The following is a 17,367-nucleotide window of genomic DNA, read 5'->3' on the forward strand; positions in this document are numbered from 1 at the left end:
TATTAATTGTGACCTAATTTTGTAGCCTTTTCTAAATGTATCAAAGACATTCACTGATTTTAGCAGGAGGAAAATTTACTTTGTTTCAAACGTTTCTGCTGTTTTTAGATTTATAACTTACCACTGACTTGAAACAAGAGCATTTGAACTTTTCCTCCCCAACTTTTGGTCCTCGTAAGATGGCTTTTATGTTATATGCATCAAGTGGAAGTAGAAGGTCTCATGGTAATAACTACATAAACTGCCCAGTGGAGTCTAGCAGGAGGCTGGACAGAGGCTAGACTTGGAATAGACCTGAAGCAGAGCTGTACCTACTGTGTACAGGAATCAATTTATCAGCTTATATGTGAAACCCATTTCTCTCATCCATATTACATCATATTAACTGATTAATTATGTACAAGTGCCTTCCCTTCCCCTTTATCAACTCTGTAAACAAACTAATTGTCTCAGCTATGGCTCTCCTCCATCCCATGTAAGGGAGGTGCTGTATATCCCCATTCTCTTCCCCTTTATCAAGAACTTTATTCTCCTGTGCCAGTTTTCATAGCAGCATTATTGCCAATAAGCAAAAGGTAGAAGCAACCAAATCTTCATTGATGGATAAATGGATAAAACACACAGTGGAATATCATTTGGCCTTTAAAAGGGAAGGAAAATCTGACATATGCTATAGAAGAAACTTGTAAACCTTATATTAAGTGACATAGGACAGACACAAAAGGATAATTATTGCATGATTCTGCTTACACAAAGGACCTAAGATAGTCAAACTTATAGAAAGCAGAATCATAGTTATCAGGAGCTGGAAGAAGGGGGAAATAGAGAGTGTTCCTGTTGAATGAACATAGAGTTCCAGTATGGAATAATGAAAAATTCTGCAGATTGGTGGTGGTGAGTGTTACACAACAGTGGGAATTTACTTGATGCCAATGAACTGTGCATTTAAACATCATTTAAGTCTGGGGTTGTGGCTCAGTGATAAAGCACTTGCCTGCCATGTGTGAGGCTCTGAGCTCAATTCTCAGCACCACATATAAGTAAATAAATTAAATAAAGGTCCATCGACAACTAAAATAATATGGCTACATATGAAAGTTTAAGAAAATCATTTAAGTGAATTTTTAAGCTTTACAAATACAATGAAAAAGAAAATAAAAGATAAAATAACTTTATTCTTTTCTTTCCCCATCTCCAACCTTTCTGTTTCTCTCTTTTTTCTATGAGCAAAGGTTCCTTGTAACCAAAATTGAAATACTTCAGCATTCTCCTCTACCTCTGGCTACCACCCCACCAGTTAATGCCTCCAAATGGGTGTACAGACACTTGTAGTTACCTGCCATCATTCCTGAGATCACACCCACCTGGTGCTCACACCTCTGCACCGAACCTCACCTAGGCTATGAATGGTTTTGTGTCACCAAATCCAGTGATCACTTCTCAATCCTCACCGGGACTTCAGAACAGTCCTCCCATCTGTAGACCAGGTCCTCCTTGCAGTAATCATCTCAGACTCTTTTGTAACTGCATTTCTTCTGGTTTTCTTCCAAGTTCTCTGCCTAGGAAGAAAGTTCTTTGTTTCTCTTTTACCTGTCTTCCTCCTCCATCTAATCTTTAGATATTATGGTTCCTTAGGGCTTGGGCCTGGGCCCATTCACTTGGATTTCCCAAAGACATATTAAAATCATCAGGTTTACTTTCTTTATTGGAGCATTATAATCATACACACCAGTGGAATTCTACGTGACATGTTTCTACGTGCATACAACATTACAAAATGATTAGTCGATTGTGTTCTCCAGTACCTCTCTACTCTCTTCTTAGGGCCCCTTCCTCTATTCTACAGATCTCCTTTCTATTTTTATCAAGTACACACACACACACACACACACACACATTTTTTTCTTTTCCCTCTCTAGCTTCCACATATGAGAGAAAACATGCAACGTTTGGCATTCTGAATTTGATTCATTTTGCTTAACATCATGCTCTCAAGTTCCATCCATTTTCCTGCAAACGATGTAAGTTCACTCTTATTTGTGGCTGAATTAAACTTCACTGTGTGTAGATATCATGTTTTCTTTATCCATTTATTCAGTAATGGACAGACACCTAGGCAGTTTCTATAATTTAACTATTGTGAGTTGTGCTGCTGTAAATAAACAATGCATGCATTGTTATAGTGTGATGACTTTTGTACTTCAGGATAATCCTGAAGATGGGTATAACCTGGTCATATGGTAAACACAGTAATTGTGCTAATTTACATTCCCAAATGCAGTGTAAAAGTGTTTCTTTTTACATACATCCTTGCAAGTATTTATTATTATTTGTATTCTAAACACTCATTCTAACTGGGATAAGATAAAACCTCAGTGTAGTTATGATTTGCATTTCCTTAATTACTAACATGATGAACATTTTTTCATGTATTGATTGTCCATTTGTATACTTTTGAGAAATGTCTCTTTAGTTCATTTGTCCATTTATTGATTGAGTTATTTGGGATTTGGGGTGGTAAGTCTTTGACTTCTTTATATATTCTGGATATTAATCCTCTGATAGAAGAGGAGCTGGCAAAGATTTTCTTCCATTCTATAGATTCTATTTTTACATTTTAATTATTTCTATTGCTTTTTAAATTTGATGTCATCTCATTTATTAATTCTTGTATTATTTCCTGAGCTTCATTACCTGCACATACATATTATTAGTGTTGACCCTATATTTTACTAATAGTGTTTGCAAAATTTCTGGTCTAATTCCTAGGAGTTTGATCTATTTTGAGTTTACTTTTTTGCAGGGTGAGAGATATGAATTTAGTTTCATTCTTCTACATGTGAATATCTGGTTTTCCCAGCACCACTTATTAAAAAGGCTGTCTTTTCTAAAATGTATGTTTCTAACACCTTTGGCAAGGATCATATGATTGTATCTCTGTGGGTTTGTCACTGTATCTTCTACTCCATTAATCTGTGTGTCTATTTTTACACTAATACCATGCAGTTTTTGTAACTAGAGCTCTGTAGTATAATTTTAAAAAAATTTTTGTTTTAATTAGTTATACATGAAAGTAGAATGCATTTATGCACTTTGATATATCATACATAGGTAGGATATAATTTCTCATTTTCTGAGTGTACATGTTGCAGAATCATATTGGTCATGCAGTCACATATATACATACAGTAATAAATTCTGTTTCATTCTATTATCTTTTCTATCCCCACAATCTCTCCTCTTCCCTCCCATCACTTCCCTCTACCTAATCTAAGGTAACACTACTCCTCCCAAGTGCCCCCCCACCTTATTGTGAATTAGTATCCTCATATTATCTATAATGTAATTTAAAGTTGAATAAGTTGGATGTTGATTTTTTTCCCCTTAAAATTGCTTTGGCTATTCTGGGTCTTTTATTCTGTATGAATTTTTAGACTGTTTTTCTAGTTCTGTGAAGACTGTCATTGGTATTTTGATGGGGATTACATTAAGTCTATACATTGCTTTTGGTAGTGTGGCCATTTTAACAATAATAATTATGTCTATCTATGAATATGGTAGGTATTTCTGTATTCTAGTGTCTTCTTCAGTTTCTCTCTTTAGTGTTCTATAATGTTAGTTGTAGAGGGCTCTCACCTTCTTGGTTAGGCTTATTCCTAGGCATTGTATTTTTTTTCTGAGGATGTTGTAAATAAAATTGTTCTGGTTTCTTTCTCAGCAGATTTATTATTGATGTATGGGAAAGCTATTGATTTTTGTAAATCATTATATTTAAAATTGAACTTTTTGCTGCCTTTCAATTGAATAATCATTTCCAAATCACTGTCTTCTCTGTCCTCAACAGCCACTGCTCTACGAACTCTCCTGCAGTAGTCCCCAATCAGCTTAGTGCATTTGCTTATTTTGCTTTATATTTACTGCTTTTTTAACTTCATTAAACAACATTCTTTTAAACATTCTCATGACACTTTATGACTTCTTCTCAAAATGTCTTGGTTACTCCTCTGTTTCTCTTTAAGTTTACCAGTTTTCTCACTTGGTTTCTCTGTGGCCTTAAATCACTGAGAAATGATCTACCATGACTCTTAAACTATACCCCAAGCTTCTCACACCTGCAATCCATGACTTTCCCATCCATCTGTGTCTCCCCTTTGCTCTCCTGGATATAACCACCTGGCCTTCTTTCACCACTTGGAAGACCAAGCATATTTGCTACTTCCTCCTCCTATGAGCTTTTCACCTGTCCTGCTTGTCTGGAGCCTCTCACCCTTGTAGTCTCAGTTTAAATTATTTTTCCTTATTGAGGCCCTTCCCCTGTTATCAGTTCTCCATTGTTGTCTCTCCCACGACAATAGTCTTAGCACTTTCACAATTTGTGATTTTATATTTATGCTTGTTTGGTGAGTGCTCTGTTAGAGTGTAAATTCTATGAAGATAGTATGTAGTTTGCATCTCAACCCAGTAGGAACCTTTTTATGGTTTTGAAGTGGCATCCCCCCAAAACTCATGTGAAATAATGTTAGAAGTTTTAGAGGAGAAATGATTGGGTTATAGTTTTAACCTAATCAGTGGATTCATTCCTGATGGGGTTAACTGAGTGGTGGCCAGAGGCAGGTGGGATGGGTCTGGAGCAGGTTGTTCAGTAGCTATGTGGTATGTATTTTGTATTGGGGAGTGGAGTCTCTCTCTGCTTCCTGATCACCAAGTGAGCTGCTTCCCACTGCCGCACTCTTCCACCATGATGTTCCTCCTCACCTCCAGCCCCAAGGAAAGGCACCTGCTGTCTATGGATTGAGACCTCTAAAACCATGAGCCCCCAAGTAAACTTTTCCTCCTCTAAAATTGTTCTGGTTAGTTCCTTTAATCACAGTGGCCAAAAAGTTGACCAAAGCAAACCTATACCCAGTGCCTCTGACTCTCTGACTCATAGAAGATGCCTAATCAATATTTTTAAATGAATAAATGAAAGAAAGAAGAAAGAAAAGAGGGAGGGAGGGAGGAAACAAAAAGAAGGAAGGAAAAAGGGAGGGAAAGTTTTCTGTGAAGCTGTTTTATATGACCTCTCTAGAAACCAACAGGGGCAGGTGTTTTAAACATATTTATAATTCATGAAAATCTGAATTTACATAAAGAATATGTTGAAAGGTGATTTTTTTCTACTTTACCAGAAGATCCATCATAAGATTCTATAAACAGGCTACCCAGGTACATGTAAAATAAGATTTTATTGATTGAAACCATATGTTTGCACAGAGTTTTTCAGGAGAATATCTTTTATATAAAGCAAGGTTGACCTATAAGCAATTTCCTTAAGGCACCTCCCCCAGAGTGGTCAACCCTCACATGTCTGAGGTAATAGATAATGGGAGGCATGGAATGCAGGGGATATTGGAAACCCTGGAGGGCAGAGCTGTAATTGTAGCCAGTCAGGGTCCCCATGACTTTTCTCCCAAAAATAGCAAATGGGGAGATGAACCTCCAAAGTCTCTTTTCTTTATTTCAGGGAAGTGAGGATGACTGTGGTGTGGCCCCCAAAAGGGTTGCTAAGAAAGGAGAACAAAGGCTGGTAAAAGGAAGCAAACTGGTTCTTTCCTCTGATGCCCCTAACTGCCACTCCCCACTACTACCCCGATGACAAAGTCATCCGACTGCAAAATTGGAGAAACACGTCAGTACACTCAGAAATAGATCCCAGTTAGCTTCTCTAGGTCTCTCCTCATATTAACAGGGTGGGCAATCCTTTTGAAAATTATTTCATGATTCTGTTCTTAAATCTACCTAAGGTTTACGAAATAAAGTAACTAGTAGCCTTTCTCTTCAACAAAATAAATTTTACAGCAATTTCTGCCCTTATTAATTGAAAATTTAATGAAAGGTCATGAACTTTATATCAAAACATTTATAATATTTCTGAAAGTTGTTGACTTATTGATTTTTTTTAATATTTTGTTGAGGATTTTTTGGTTTATTTTATTTATTTATTTTTTAAGACAGAGAGAGAAGAGAGAGAGAATTTTTTAATATTTATTTTTTAGTTTTTGGTGGACACAACATCCTTATTTTATTTGTATGTGGTGCTGAGGATCGAACCCAGCACCCTGCCCATGCCAGGCGAGTGCGCTACCACTTGAGCCACATCCCCAGCCCAACTTGTTGATGGTTCTTGCTAGATTAAAAAAAAAAAAAGAAAACCCATACTTGTAGAATCAACTTAAAACTAATATTTTATTCCTTTCTCCGCCTGCTCCCCACTCTTTGGTACTGGGGATTGAAATCCAGGGGTGCTTACCATTGTGCCACATTCCCAGCCCATATATATATATATATATATATATATATATATATTTTAGTTGTGGGTGGACACACAATATCTTTATTTCATTTTTCTTTTTAATGAGGTGCTGAGGAGTGAACCCAGTGCCTCATGTGTGCTAGGCAAGTACTCTACCACTAAGCTACAACCCCAGCCCCCAATTTCTGAGACATCAGAGGAAAGAATCAGTTTGCTTCCTTTTATCAGCTTTGCTCTCTGGGATTACAGGTGTGTATCACCATGCTTGGCTAAAACTAATATTTTCTTTATCAAACACATTTCACTATGGTGGAGGCATGGCAAGCTATTTTTGAACTGCAGTAAAAGTGAAATATCTTAGGTGCCAGAAGGAAAAACTGTTTATGGGACATGGCAATAAGGATCAATGTAGAGTATGAATAGGCAAATTTTATCCTTCAAAAACAACTCTACTTATATCTCAAAAAACGCAAACCTCCAAATTTAGAGTAAAACATACAGGACATGGAGTATCCTGGTATCTATAGCTTTGTTAACATTTTTGCCCTCACCAACACTCTGAGGCATTATTTCTACCCTGACTCCCCACAATTTTGAATTTTTATCCAAATATTATTATATTCAATGGCATTTGAGAGAATTATTTATCTAAGTGATGTACTATAGTACTAATTTCTCCCATAAATGTATTTAGAGTAAAAATGGTGTTCCCTAAGACTCTTCTGCATGAGTCCGGAAAGCTACAGGATGTGTTTGTGCAAAGATTTAGTTATCTCCTGCTTTGTAGGCTCAGGAGTGGTCTTTAATGTATCAGCAGATCTGAATGTATTTGAAAGCTTACACTCTTATAGATATATATTTTTTGGTCTTTATTTTCCCTCTGTTCCCTAGTTACTTCTATAAATAAAATCAGGTTGTTGCTTTTGTGAAATGAAACAAAAAATTGATTCAGAAAGAGAGGCAAAAAGGCAAAAAAAAAAAAAAAGAAAGAAAGAAAGAAAGAAAAGAAAGAGGAGGTAAAACGATGCCTGAGGACTTAGAAATCATAGGGTGAAGTCAGAGCTGATAGTTGGTGAAGCGGGTTCCAAGGCTACACTGAATCTAGCAGAAGAACTGCAGTAGAAGTAGAGGTAGGTGGAAGGAAAATTCATGAGAGAGAACTTGCTAACTTAAATTGCAAATTGAGAAACAGGCAAAAGAGTCAAGACCAGGGGAGACTTCCAGGGAGAGCAAGATGCAATCTGTACTGGGATAACAGAAGGATTATGAATATTAGCAATGGCATCTTCCAGGTGTGATGCTCAGGGTTATCAATTAACCAACAACCTCTGCTATGACTCAAGCACATTCCAGAAAGATACAAATATCTGTCTACTTTTATTAGGATTCCAAAGAAGACAGAAACAGATAGTTTCATGATTCTTCTATTATTCTGGTTAGAGTATAGCACTTTCTTTAAAATGTATGTTAGATTCTCATGTAAAGAGATTCTAATGTCCTATGTATGTATCAGAAGGAGGTGGGGAGTAAGGTTAGCCCAGACACTTCTAATTTTAAAATCTCCCAGGAGAGAGAGGAGAGAGAGAGAGAGAGAGAGAGAGAGAGAGAGAGAGAGAGAGAGAGAGAGAGAAGTAGATAGTGAGAAAAGAAGATATAGATAGATAAATAGAAGTACAAGGATGGTAGATAGATGATAGATAAAAGATAGATAGATAGATAGATAGATAGATAGATAGATAGATAGATAAATGTAAACAGGAAGGAAGAGATAGATGGGAGAACAGATGGACAGGTGTATAGATAGGGCTAGAGCTATATATGTACAGATACACAGAGTTAAAATCTGCTCCTATTTAATAAGAAAAAAGAAATAAATGGTGTTTTCACAGGTTTCAAAATCTTTAACTGGAGAAAGAGCATAATTGAGTGATCTCCCCCAACCCTCATTATTAGTAGAGCAACCAGACATTCTCTTTTTTTCACCTGTGTTGGTATCAAGACTGTGGGGGATTGCATCTGGAGAAAACATCATCTATTGGGGGGAAATGCCTGTCACATACAAGTGTCTCCTACTAATAATTTAATTGCAGCTTTGTTTTCCATTTCAACTGTGCAGTTTCCATTTTCCTAAACGTGCTGAGAAAACACTGTGTTCTTATAAAGCATCATGATTGCTGCTGTGCACGTTTAACTACCCAGACACCAAGCATACTACCCTGGAGCCCTCTTGGGAAGCTTGGGCTACATTAGAGAGTGAAAGGGGCCGAAGGAAAGAGGGACAGGAGGCAATCTAGCTCTAATCCCAGCTCTGTCACAGGCCAGCAGGAGGTCTGGGGGAGGTTCAAAACCCCCCAGAGCTTTCAGTCCTTCACTGAATTAGGTGTTCAGTGAGGTCCCTTGCTGCCCCCTCATTATATACTCCTGTGAATTTAACCTTAAATGACAATGGCGTTGGTGCTGTAGGGGCCTGATTAGAAAAGCGGTCAATATACAGTCATACATGAACAATAATCACTCCGTTTTTCACTCTATTGAATTAATAGCTCAAAATGATTACTCTTTTAATCACGTGATACTGCACTTGATGCGTAATAAATATCTGGGTTTAAAAGAAGAAAAAAGAGAGAAAGAGAGGAATCCAATAACTATATTATTTTTCTGCTTTCATTATTTTGTCTCCATCTCATGCAAATTGATCTCATTACAATAAAGAATTATGGCCCAACAAACGCATCTCACATATATCTCACAGTTGCCACAAAAGCAACTGAATATTGTTAACACCTCCATGTCTCTCACTAGATTTGGAAAGAAGAAAGAAGACAAGGGCGGCAAAGCTGACCAGAAAGGCACTCTGAAGCCCGGGAACCTGAGAGAAGAAGAGCTGGAGAGAATGAAAGAAGAGCGGGAACGGTGAGCAGAAGGGTCCAGCCCTGTTTGGTTGGAGTCTGTGGTCTGTGTTTAATTCGGTTATTGAAACAATCCACTAGAGAGATTTTCTTTTCCTTTAAGAAACACACAGGTCGACTCATATAAAAGAAAACACAGCTGACATACAACCAACCTGCCTTTCTGGGGAATTTTAATTATATTTTTGAGAAGAAATTAATTTTGCATTTGTATTACATCAGTACCTATAATTCCATAATCCGTTGCTCCCAGTTTTGACTATATCAATGCCCATTTTCCTTGTGGTTTAAACAATGAACCTGTTTTTCTTTCTGTCTTTTTCTTCTTTGAATGCAAAGGTCATTTTGATATTGATATTTATAACCATCAAGTTCCCATAGTCTGTTCCTAATTTTCGTCGGGCTGTTGTATGCCTTCTTAATTTTATTCTGCTCAATCCGTTTGGATAGTGTAATTTGAGAAATACATGTCCTTCATTTTTCAAAAAAGAGCCACTGTCTTTTATTAGGCTATCAGCAAGCTGAAAAGTATGTTGCCCATCTGTTAAAGGGCCGGCTTCATTTGCTGAAATAATGACAGTTTGCAAGGGCTGAATTCTCCTATTTGAGGAGCTTGATGTTCCATTTGGACAAGAGGTCCTCCACATATCTTTGATGTTAACTCTGGCACTTATCCCAAGTGGATGTGTAAATGTCTGATTTTGAAACATGTAATTGAATATTCATATTTCTCCTGAAAATTCTTTGCCTTCCCAACTAAATAAAGCTTGGAAAAAGACCGAGATTATGAACAAGCTAGCATATAATTTTAAGCCTTTGATTCTGACTTCATTATATGGCAGTTAGATTTATTCATCTGTTCACTTGCTTATTAGTTCTTGTAGTTTTTAAAGATTGGTTCTTATATTTATCTAATCAGACTACTATGTGTATTAAGAAAATCACATCTATTTATTGTGTTTTCTAGCACACGGGAGTCTAAGAGTATCTACTCTTACCTTTTGACCCCTATCTTGTAGTCTGTTTTCACGGAGAAGGCCGACTTATCAATATTGAGGGGGGAAAAGCTATTTAGTTCTTTCTCATTTTTGAGAGGTTGATAAGCTCAGTTCCAGGGTCACCAGAGCAGTTAAAAGGAAATCAAGTGTTTTACATTGTTGTTGACTATCCACCTGACAGAGCCACCCCAAAGACAAGAAATATATTTCTCCATCATAGCCCAAGATTCAGTAATCCTGTAATGGAAAATGTAATTCAGGCTCCAATTTTAATGCATGTATTGGCAAAGACATCTGCGTGGTAAGCCTGCATCATAGATCTTTGCTGTTCCCCTGACTTTGCTTTCATGTCCCGTGTCTCATCTTCAGGAAACTGAGCCCTTTTCTAGAATGCAGACTTGACAATTTTTTTTGCTGCTCAGTACTTGCTTGAGATGGGGGGCAAAAACCTCTTAGTAGATGGGGAACTGTGTGCCAACTAGAAAATTGATAACCCATAAAATAAGGTGGGTTGTCTTTAAGCAAGAGTTCATTTCCTTTCTGGTTTTGCTTTTAGGAAGCAGGTGCCTGAGGGAGTTTTGTTCTTAAAAGCAGGGTTGTAAATTCGCCTCAGCTGACTATATAGGCTTCAGGTCCAATTTTCTTAAAATACGTTTGGTCAAAATACTGAAAGAACTATACTATTAGCCCCCACTTAGGCCACTTCCCACAGAAGAACACATAAAACACATCTGAAATGGGTTTCCTAGAGACAACATTGTCTCAATCATGTGCTACAGGAAGAAGTTGAAGGAGTTGATTTTATGGTTGGGTGCTATAGAATTAATGACCCAGGACATTTCAACAGGGCCGTGGAGGGTGGAGGTGGAGGCTGAACATTTGGCATTGTTCCCAATCCCAGAGTTCTGTTCCTTGGCTCTCCATCATCCATAGGAAAGCAATTCACAACTCTCAAAGAACTCAGTGAGTGTATCACTCTTCATGGTATGGTTATGGAAAAATAGAATCAAATAGGAAAGAGTGATAAAAGCTATTATCAAACTTTTTTTCTAATACATTGGAATGTGGTTTCCTTGAACAACTCAAGTTATTCTATTGCTTACTTGTTCCATCCCAATTGTCATAGGTAAAATAATAGTTTATTATTAGCATACCCTTTTTTAGAAATATATACATGTATATACCATGCAGTGCTGTAACTAGCTTGTGCCAGCCAATTGTTAAACTTCCAAGAATTTTCTGAACTAGTTGTTAAACCATTGTAGCTTGAAATGGGCCATGGTGGGGATATTTACAACACGGAGATTGGCAAATGTAATAAATAGATCATTATTTCAAAGAGTCAATTTACCAGCATAACCACTGGAGTTCTTTTTAGTGCATAACCAGGAAGAAATTGTTGAACATAGAGGCATAAAAATATCCAAATCAAGCCACATGGCTGATTATAGCAGTGTTTCTAAAAATGTGGTCCAGGGACCACCTGTGTCAGATTGAGTCCCTAGAGGAGCTTGTTAAAAATGGAAACTCCTGAGCCCCCATAGCTGATGTGCAGAATCAGAATCTCAGGAGTTGGAGCCCAGGAAACTTTAATGGATAAACCCAAGGGGACTCCTCAGCATCCTAAAGTCTGAGAACCACTGGTTTGGAGGGACAGGATGAAGCCAGAATATTAAAAAAAAAAAAACACACCTCTTATTTTATGAAAAATTATGTACAGACTTTTTTCCCCTAAGGAAAGCAAGTGACCTAGTCTACAAATATTGTCATCTTTTTTTCGTGTTCTCTCTAAAGTATCCTACCTCACTGGCATACTCTTCTGTAAACAAGTGAAGAACCACTACTCTCTCACTTAACCAAATATGGGTCATTTTTTCTAGAATCATCTCTCTCTCTCTCTCTCTCTCTCACACACACACACACACACACACACACACACACACACACACTCTTACAAGAGAATATGAGCTAATTAAGAAAATTTTGGAAACGTGTTTGTCAGCTTTCCATTTGCTGCGATCAAATGTCTGAGTAAAACAATTTAATAGAAAGGTTTATTTTGACTCACAACTTCAGGGGTCTCAGTCCATGGTCATTTGTTTGGCTCCATTGTTTCTGAGCCTGTGGTAAAGCAGAATGTCATGGTGGGGACCATGTGGTGGAGCAGAGCTGCTCACCTCATGGTGCCAAGAGAGGAAGAGATGGGGGAGCGGAGGAGAGTGGGGAAAGAGAGAAGGGGATCAGAGTCCCAATATCCCCTACAAGGGCACACTCCCAGCCCCCTGCATCCTCCAACAGGCCTTACCTTCAATGCCACCACAAGCTGACAACCAAGCCTTTTCACACACGGCCTCTGAGGGACAGTTCAGATGCAAACCACAACTTATAAAAAAGTATAAAGACTTAAAATGATAAATAATTCTCATATCATAATCCCATAGTCACTATTAATGTTTTTATGATCCTTTCTCTATGCATGTATGTCCTTGAAAACTTGATTGCTGTACTATACACATAATGGCTTGCTTTTTTCAAAAAATAGCATTATTTTGCAAATATTTCCCCATGCTATTAATAATTCACAATTATGTCATCTTGCCACTGCCTAATATTCTATGAAATCAACAAATAATATATTAGTTGTCTCTCACTGTCAAACAACTAATTCATTTATATTTTTCACTGCTTCAAATAATACTTTGATGAGCATCCAGGTTAAAAAAAAGCCTTTATAGATGACTTTTTTTAAGTCATAACAATTCCTATCGAAAGTTCAATTTTTCTGTAACTGTTTTAACATAGGATTCATCTAAAAACTCCAAATTTTAGGAAATATTATCCTTCTCTATTTTCCCCATCATTTCCTATCTTATTTTAGTTATTCTGCATATCTAATTTCTGATGTGGGACTGTTTTGGTGTTATTTGTGAAAAGTTTTATTTTGTTTTGTAGCTATACCTAAGAAAAGATCAATGATAGTCCTAACAGGTGGATTGGGTTACTAGCTATTGGAAGTATGCATAGTCTAGAAAGTGATTTTTAATGGAAAAAGATAGTTTTGCCTCCAAGGGATGTTTGGCTATATCTAGAGACATTTTTTAAATTTGTTATATTTAGATACATGACAGTAGAGTGTATTTTGACATATTATACATACATGGAGTACAACCCATTCCAATTAGGATCCCATTCTTTTGGTGGTACACAGTGTGGAGCTGCACTGGTTGTACGTTCATATATGAGCAAAGGAAAGTTATGTTCTATTCATTCTATTGTCTTTCGTATTCCCATCCACCCTCCCTTCCCTTCATTTCCCTTTGTCTAATCCAATGAACTTCTATTCTTCCCTCTAGAGACATTTTTGATGGTCGTAAATGCAGGCAGTTGGTGGGATGGGAGTTACTATTGCTTTGTTACTGGGTAGAAGCTCTACACCTCCTACAATAAAATCAGACAGCCCCCAGCCTCCACAATGAATTACCAACCACAAATGTCAATAGTACAGAGTGAAGAATCCCCATTCTAATCCCTATACTTAAAAAACTGTAGGGGAACTCTCCCGGATATCAGAATTGCATTGTCTCATGATGTCCTGTGCATAATGCAGAGAAATATGTAGTATGCCAGGTGACATATCCTTAGAAGGATTGTTAGGTATATGAGAAATTGTACCCAAATATTGCCAATGAGTATTCCATCGATATAAGCTTGTAAAAATAAAATGTGTCTTGAAAACTTATTTATAACCCCTGCCTGCTAAGCACTGACATTAGGGGTGGCAACCTGTTGATCGCATTGTGAATGCCAAGACACTGCAGGGGTTGAAAATATGTATGATGACAGAGCATCTGGAACAAGGGAACAAATCAAACATAGAAAAAGTTAATAGGAATAAATGTAAAGTCTCAGGTTTGCGTCCAAAAATGAACTAGACAAACAGGATGTGGAAGGTTTGACTTAATACCAAATATATGAAAAATTTGCCTGATGGTTTTAGTTGAGAGTAAGTTTAGCATGAGTCAACATGACAATATGCCTGCCAGATCGTAATCCAGTCCCAGGCTATGTGTACTGGAAGTTCATGTACAAAATAATCCCTATCTTACACTGCACAGATGACACCTGGAATATCCTATGCTCTCCCTCACACAGAGAACGGAACTCTAAATCCGTGTCTGATGAGAAACATCGAAGGACCTGGGGACAAAGAGCTCACAGAGTCAAAATGGTTGCTTTCACATGCTTGAAGAGCAGTCACATAGAAGAACAATTAGATCTGTCTTCCGGCACCCTTTTACCCCATTTTACTTTATCTATTCATCTATTTGCTTATTTGCCCATTTGTTTATTTACTTGAAGACACTGGTGGAATGTTAATTTCAGAGAGATACCCTTCAGATAAATAGAAGGGAAAACATCCCCCCAAATAGAATGCATTATGAAGCAGTAAGTTTGTTGACACTGGATACATTTAGAAAGGATTAGTTCATCAGGTAAATATTGGAATTTCATAAACCTCAATCACTGATATATTTCTTTCCTTCTTAATTATATGTATACATATTCAAATAAATAAAATATTAGTTTATGCAATTAAATGCATTAAGTCGTATATCATCTAAAATATCCGTGTGCATCATTAGTGCTGCATTTGTCCTTAGCTGATCTCTAGGGTCCTTCCCAGATGTTATAGTCTGAGCGAGATCTAAATGCTGAGTATAGGAGCATTTAATTTGGGTTTTCTAGAGCAACCTTTCTTGAATGTGACATAGAATTGGCTCATGGTAGTGTGTATGCTATTCTTCTTCTTATCTCAGGTATACGACCAAGCTTCTTGCTCAAGACTGTGGGGTTGGATTTTCTTAGTCTTGCATTTTATTTTTTTGAGTTGATGATATGTCCCCTCCTGACACAAGTCAATCGGTCCAAGGCAACAAAGCCCTGAATTAAACAAACTCATCCTTTTTGTTCATGCTTCAGTGAGATTTGCCATAAGAAAACATTAGTTTCAAAGGCCTTTATCCATTGCTAGAAAGATTAACTCAATATTATATTCAAAGATTTTATCTCCTGGAATATTTTGTCAAGCTAAATTAAATTAGCATTTTCTACACATTGAGATTATGTAAATAAGCTGACAGCAAGAGATTTTTTTTTTTTTTGACATGTTGGGAAATGCATTTTGTCATTGTTTAATTCCAAGACCTGACTTAGCAACCTTCTGCAAAATACGAAATCAGTACAATTCTTGGACCTATAGAGTACTTGTATTCTTAATACCCTCAAAAGTCAGGTGGAGATTGGCTAAAGAAAAATATGCCTCCTCCCACACTGCTGCCTGTTTGTTTAGGATTATTGTACTGGAGAAAGTATTTTCATGGACACTGAAGTCTGTCTTCTGTTAAAGTCCCACATTACTGATCCCGCAATAAAAATTTACTAAATGCAACCTCTTACTGAGCTTGGGGGGGGGAAAAAAAAAAGAACTTTCATAACATGAGTTAGATACTCCAAGACCACCTATTCCTCTTACACTATGTCAGTGTTTGTTTATCAGGGAAATATTTGTTGTAGTCATTAAACATCACTTTTGTAGATCTTATTAGAACCTGAGCAGGACAAATGAGGAGGTGGGGGCAGGGCAGGCAAGGACTTCAGCCTCAGCATTGAGAAGTGATGCTGTGGACAACTGTCCTGAACGGAATGCCTAAGTGAGAGTGAAACGGAGATTTAGGAAAGTGAATCGGTTTCAGTGTCTGAATTCAAGGTTCTTAGTTTTCTTTCCTTTTCGGGAAACCTTCCAAGAGCTGCAGAGGCTTCTCCCTTGCCTTATCAGCTGAGCTGCTTGTGGCCTGTTCCCTTAGTTTAAATCAATACATGTGTTTTTGATATTTGGCAAACCAAGATTTAATTATGCAGCTGCAAGTTCCCCACATAAACGAAATGCATCTTCGAGATATAAAAACATTCAGAAACCATTTATAGTTTGAGAATTCAAGTGGGTGAAAATCTATTCCCAACCTCTCAGCATTTTATTTAATTATGGAGGACTTTTATGTTACTGGAAATTGAAATGAAAACCAGAATAAGGCTAGAGTTTACCCAGCATTTTGTTCAGATTGAAAAATGAAGATGCTTATTGTAGTCTAAGAAGGAAAAGTATTACAAGCCGTGTTAACATTTTTAGTTGTAACCTGCGTACGCATTATACTCCCAAGTACCCAGAGCAACAAATGAATTGATAGGAGTTTGTCATTATGTTCTTAGAAGAGTGCATATTTTATTAAAGAAACCAGAAGGTTGATTTCTTTAATTTGCCAAGTGACTCTTGATAATTAATTATTTACTGAACTTAAACTCTGGCACTATTTAAACTGTTGAAAACACCCATGTTTTGGCATGATTACCTACAAATGATTAATTCAGCATGGTTTTACTCGTCACTGAATATCCCTGTCTTTTGCAGTAGAATTTGCTAGGTCCTGTGGTTTGGGCAAAATAAAATGTTGGAATGATTCCCAGTTTTAATAGTCCCAATTTATTATTACCACTGAACCCTGATCAGATCATGGACTGGATTAGATCCCAGTTTTTCAAAATGCCCCAATTTATGGCTCCCTCAGAATCCTGATAAAAATGTGTATTTGAATAGGGCTTTGGTTGGCTAAAAAGACCCAGTTAATTACTTTTAGATTCTTATTAGATCATCACCACATGGAAGTTATGAAAAATATTACTCGATGGTGTTTCTCAGGACAAGGTCATGTTCTCATTTTGAGCTGACAGAAGGAAGCTATCAGATTTCTGTTTTTCACAGCACTAACTATCTCAGTGACTAGAAGGAGATTTGCTATTTCCCAGTGATGACTGTCACGCTTGTGTTAAGGTAGGGAGAGCTTCCTTTCATAAATGAGGGTTAAAAACAAAGGGAGACAACGGGGAAGGTAAGGAGAAAGAGAGAGAACAATGGTGTAATGGTCACATATCTCAATCACTTTTTATTCAAGGGTCTCTTTCAGCATTTTGTTCTAATTTAGAGGGGTAAGGAGTGAAACCCAGGGAGGTTGTGGGTGTCCTTAATATCTGCACATTTATTTGATCATTGTCATACCTACCTTCTCAGAAATGCTTATGGTCACCAACGGAACTTGGCACATTATTCAATTCC

At 37.2% G+C, this 17,367-nt stretch overlaps 1 protein-coding gene across 2 annotated transcripts in view; it reads left to right on the forward strand.

Annotated features, from left to right (window-relative positions):
- Pard3b (par-3 family cell polarity regulator beta) overlaps positions 1–17,367 on the forward strand; it is a 978,588-nt gene that overhangs the window by 769,654 nt on the left and 191,567 nt on the right. For both annotated transcript variants that reach the window (XM_040294778.2, XM_005335090.5), the window contains exon 19: positions 9,095–9,205. In XM_040294778.2, coding sequence (XP_040150712.2) covers positions 9,095–9,205 — 111 coding nt within the window. The remainder of the gene's footprint in view (positions 1–9,094; positions 9,206–17,367) is intronic.

Source organism: Ictidomys tridecemlineatus, chromosome 7, assembly GCF_052094955.1.
Source record: "Ictidomys tridecemlineatus isolate mIctTri1 chromosome 7, mIctTri1.hap1, whole genome shotgun sequence".
In the NCBI taxonomy this organism is placed as follows: domain Eukaryota; kingdom Metazoa; phylum Chordata; class Mammalia; order Rodentia; family Sciuridae; genus Ictidomys; species Ictidomys tridecemlineatus.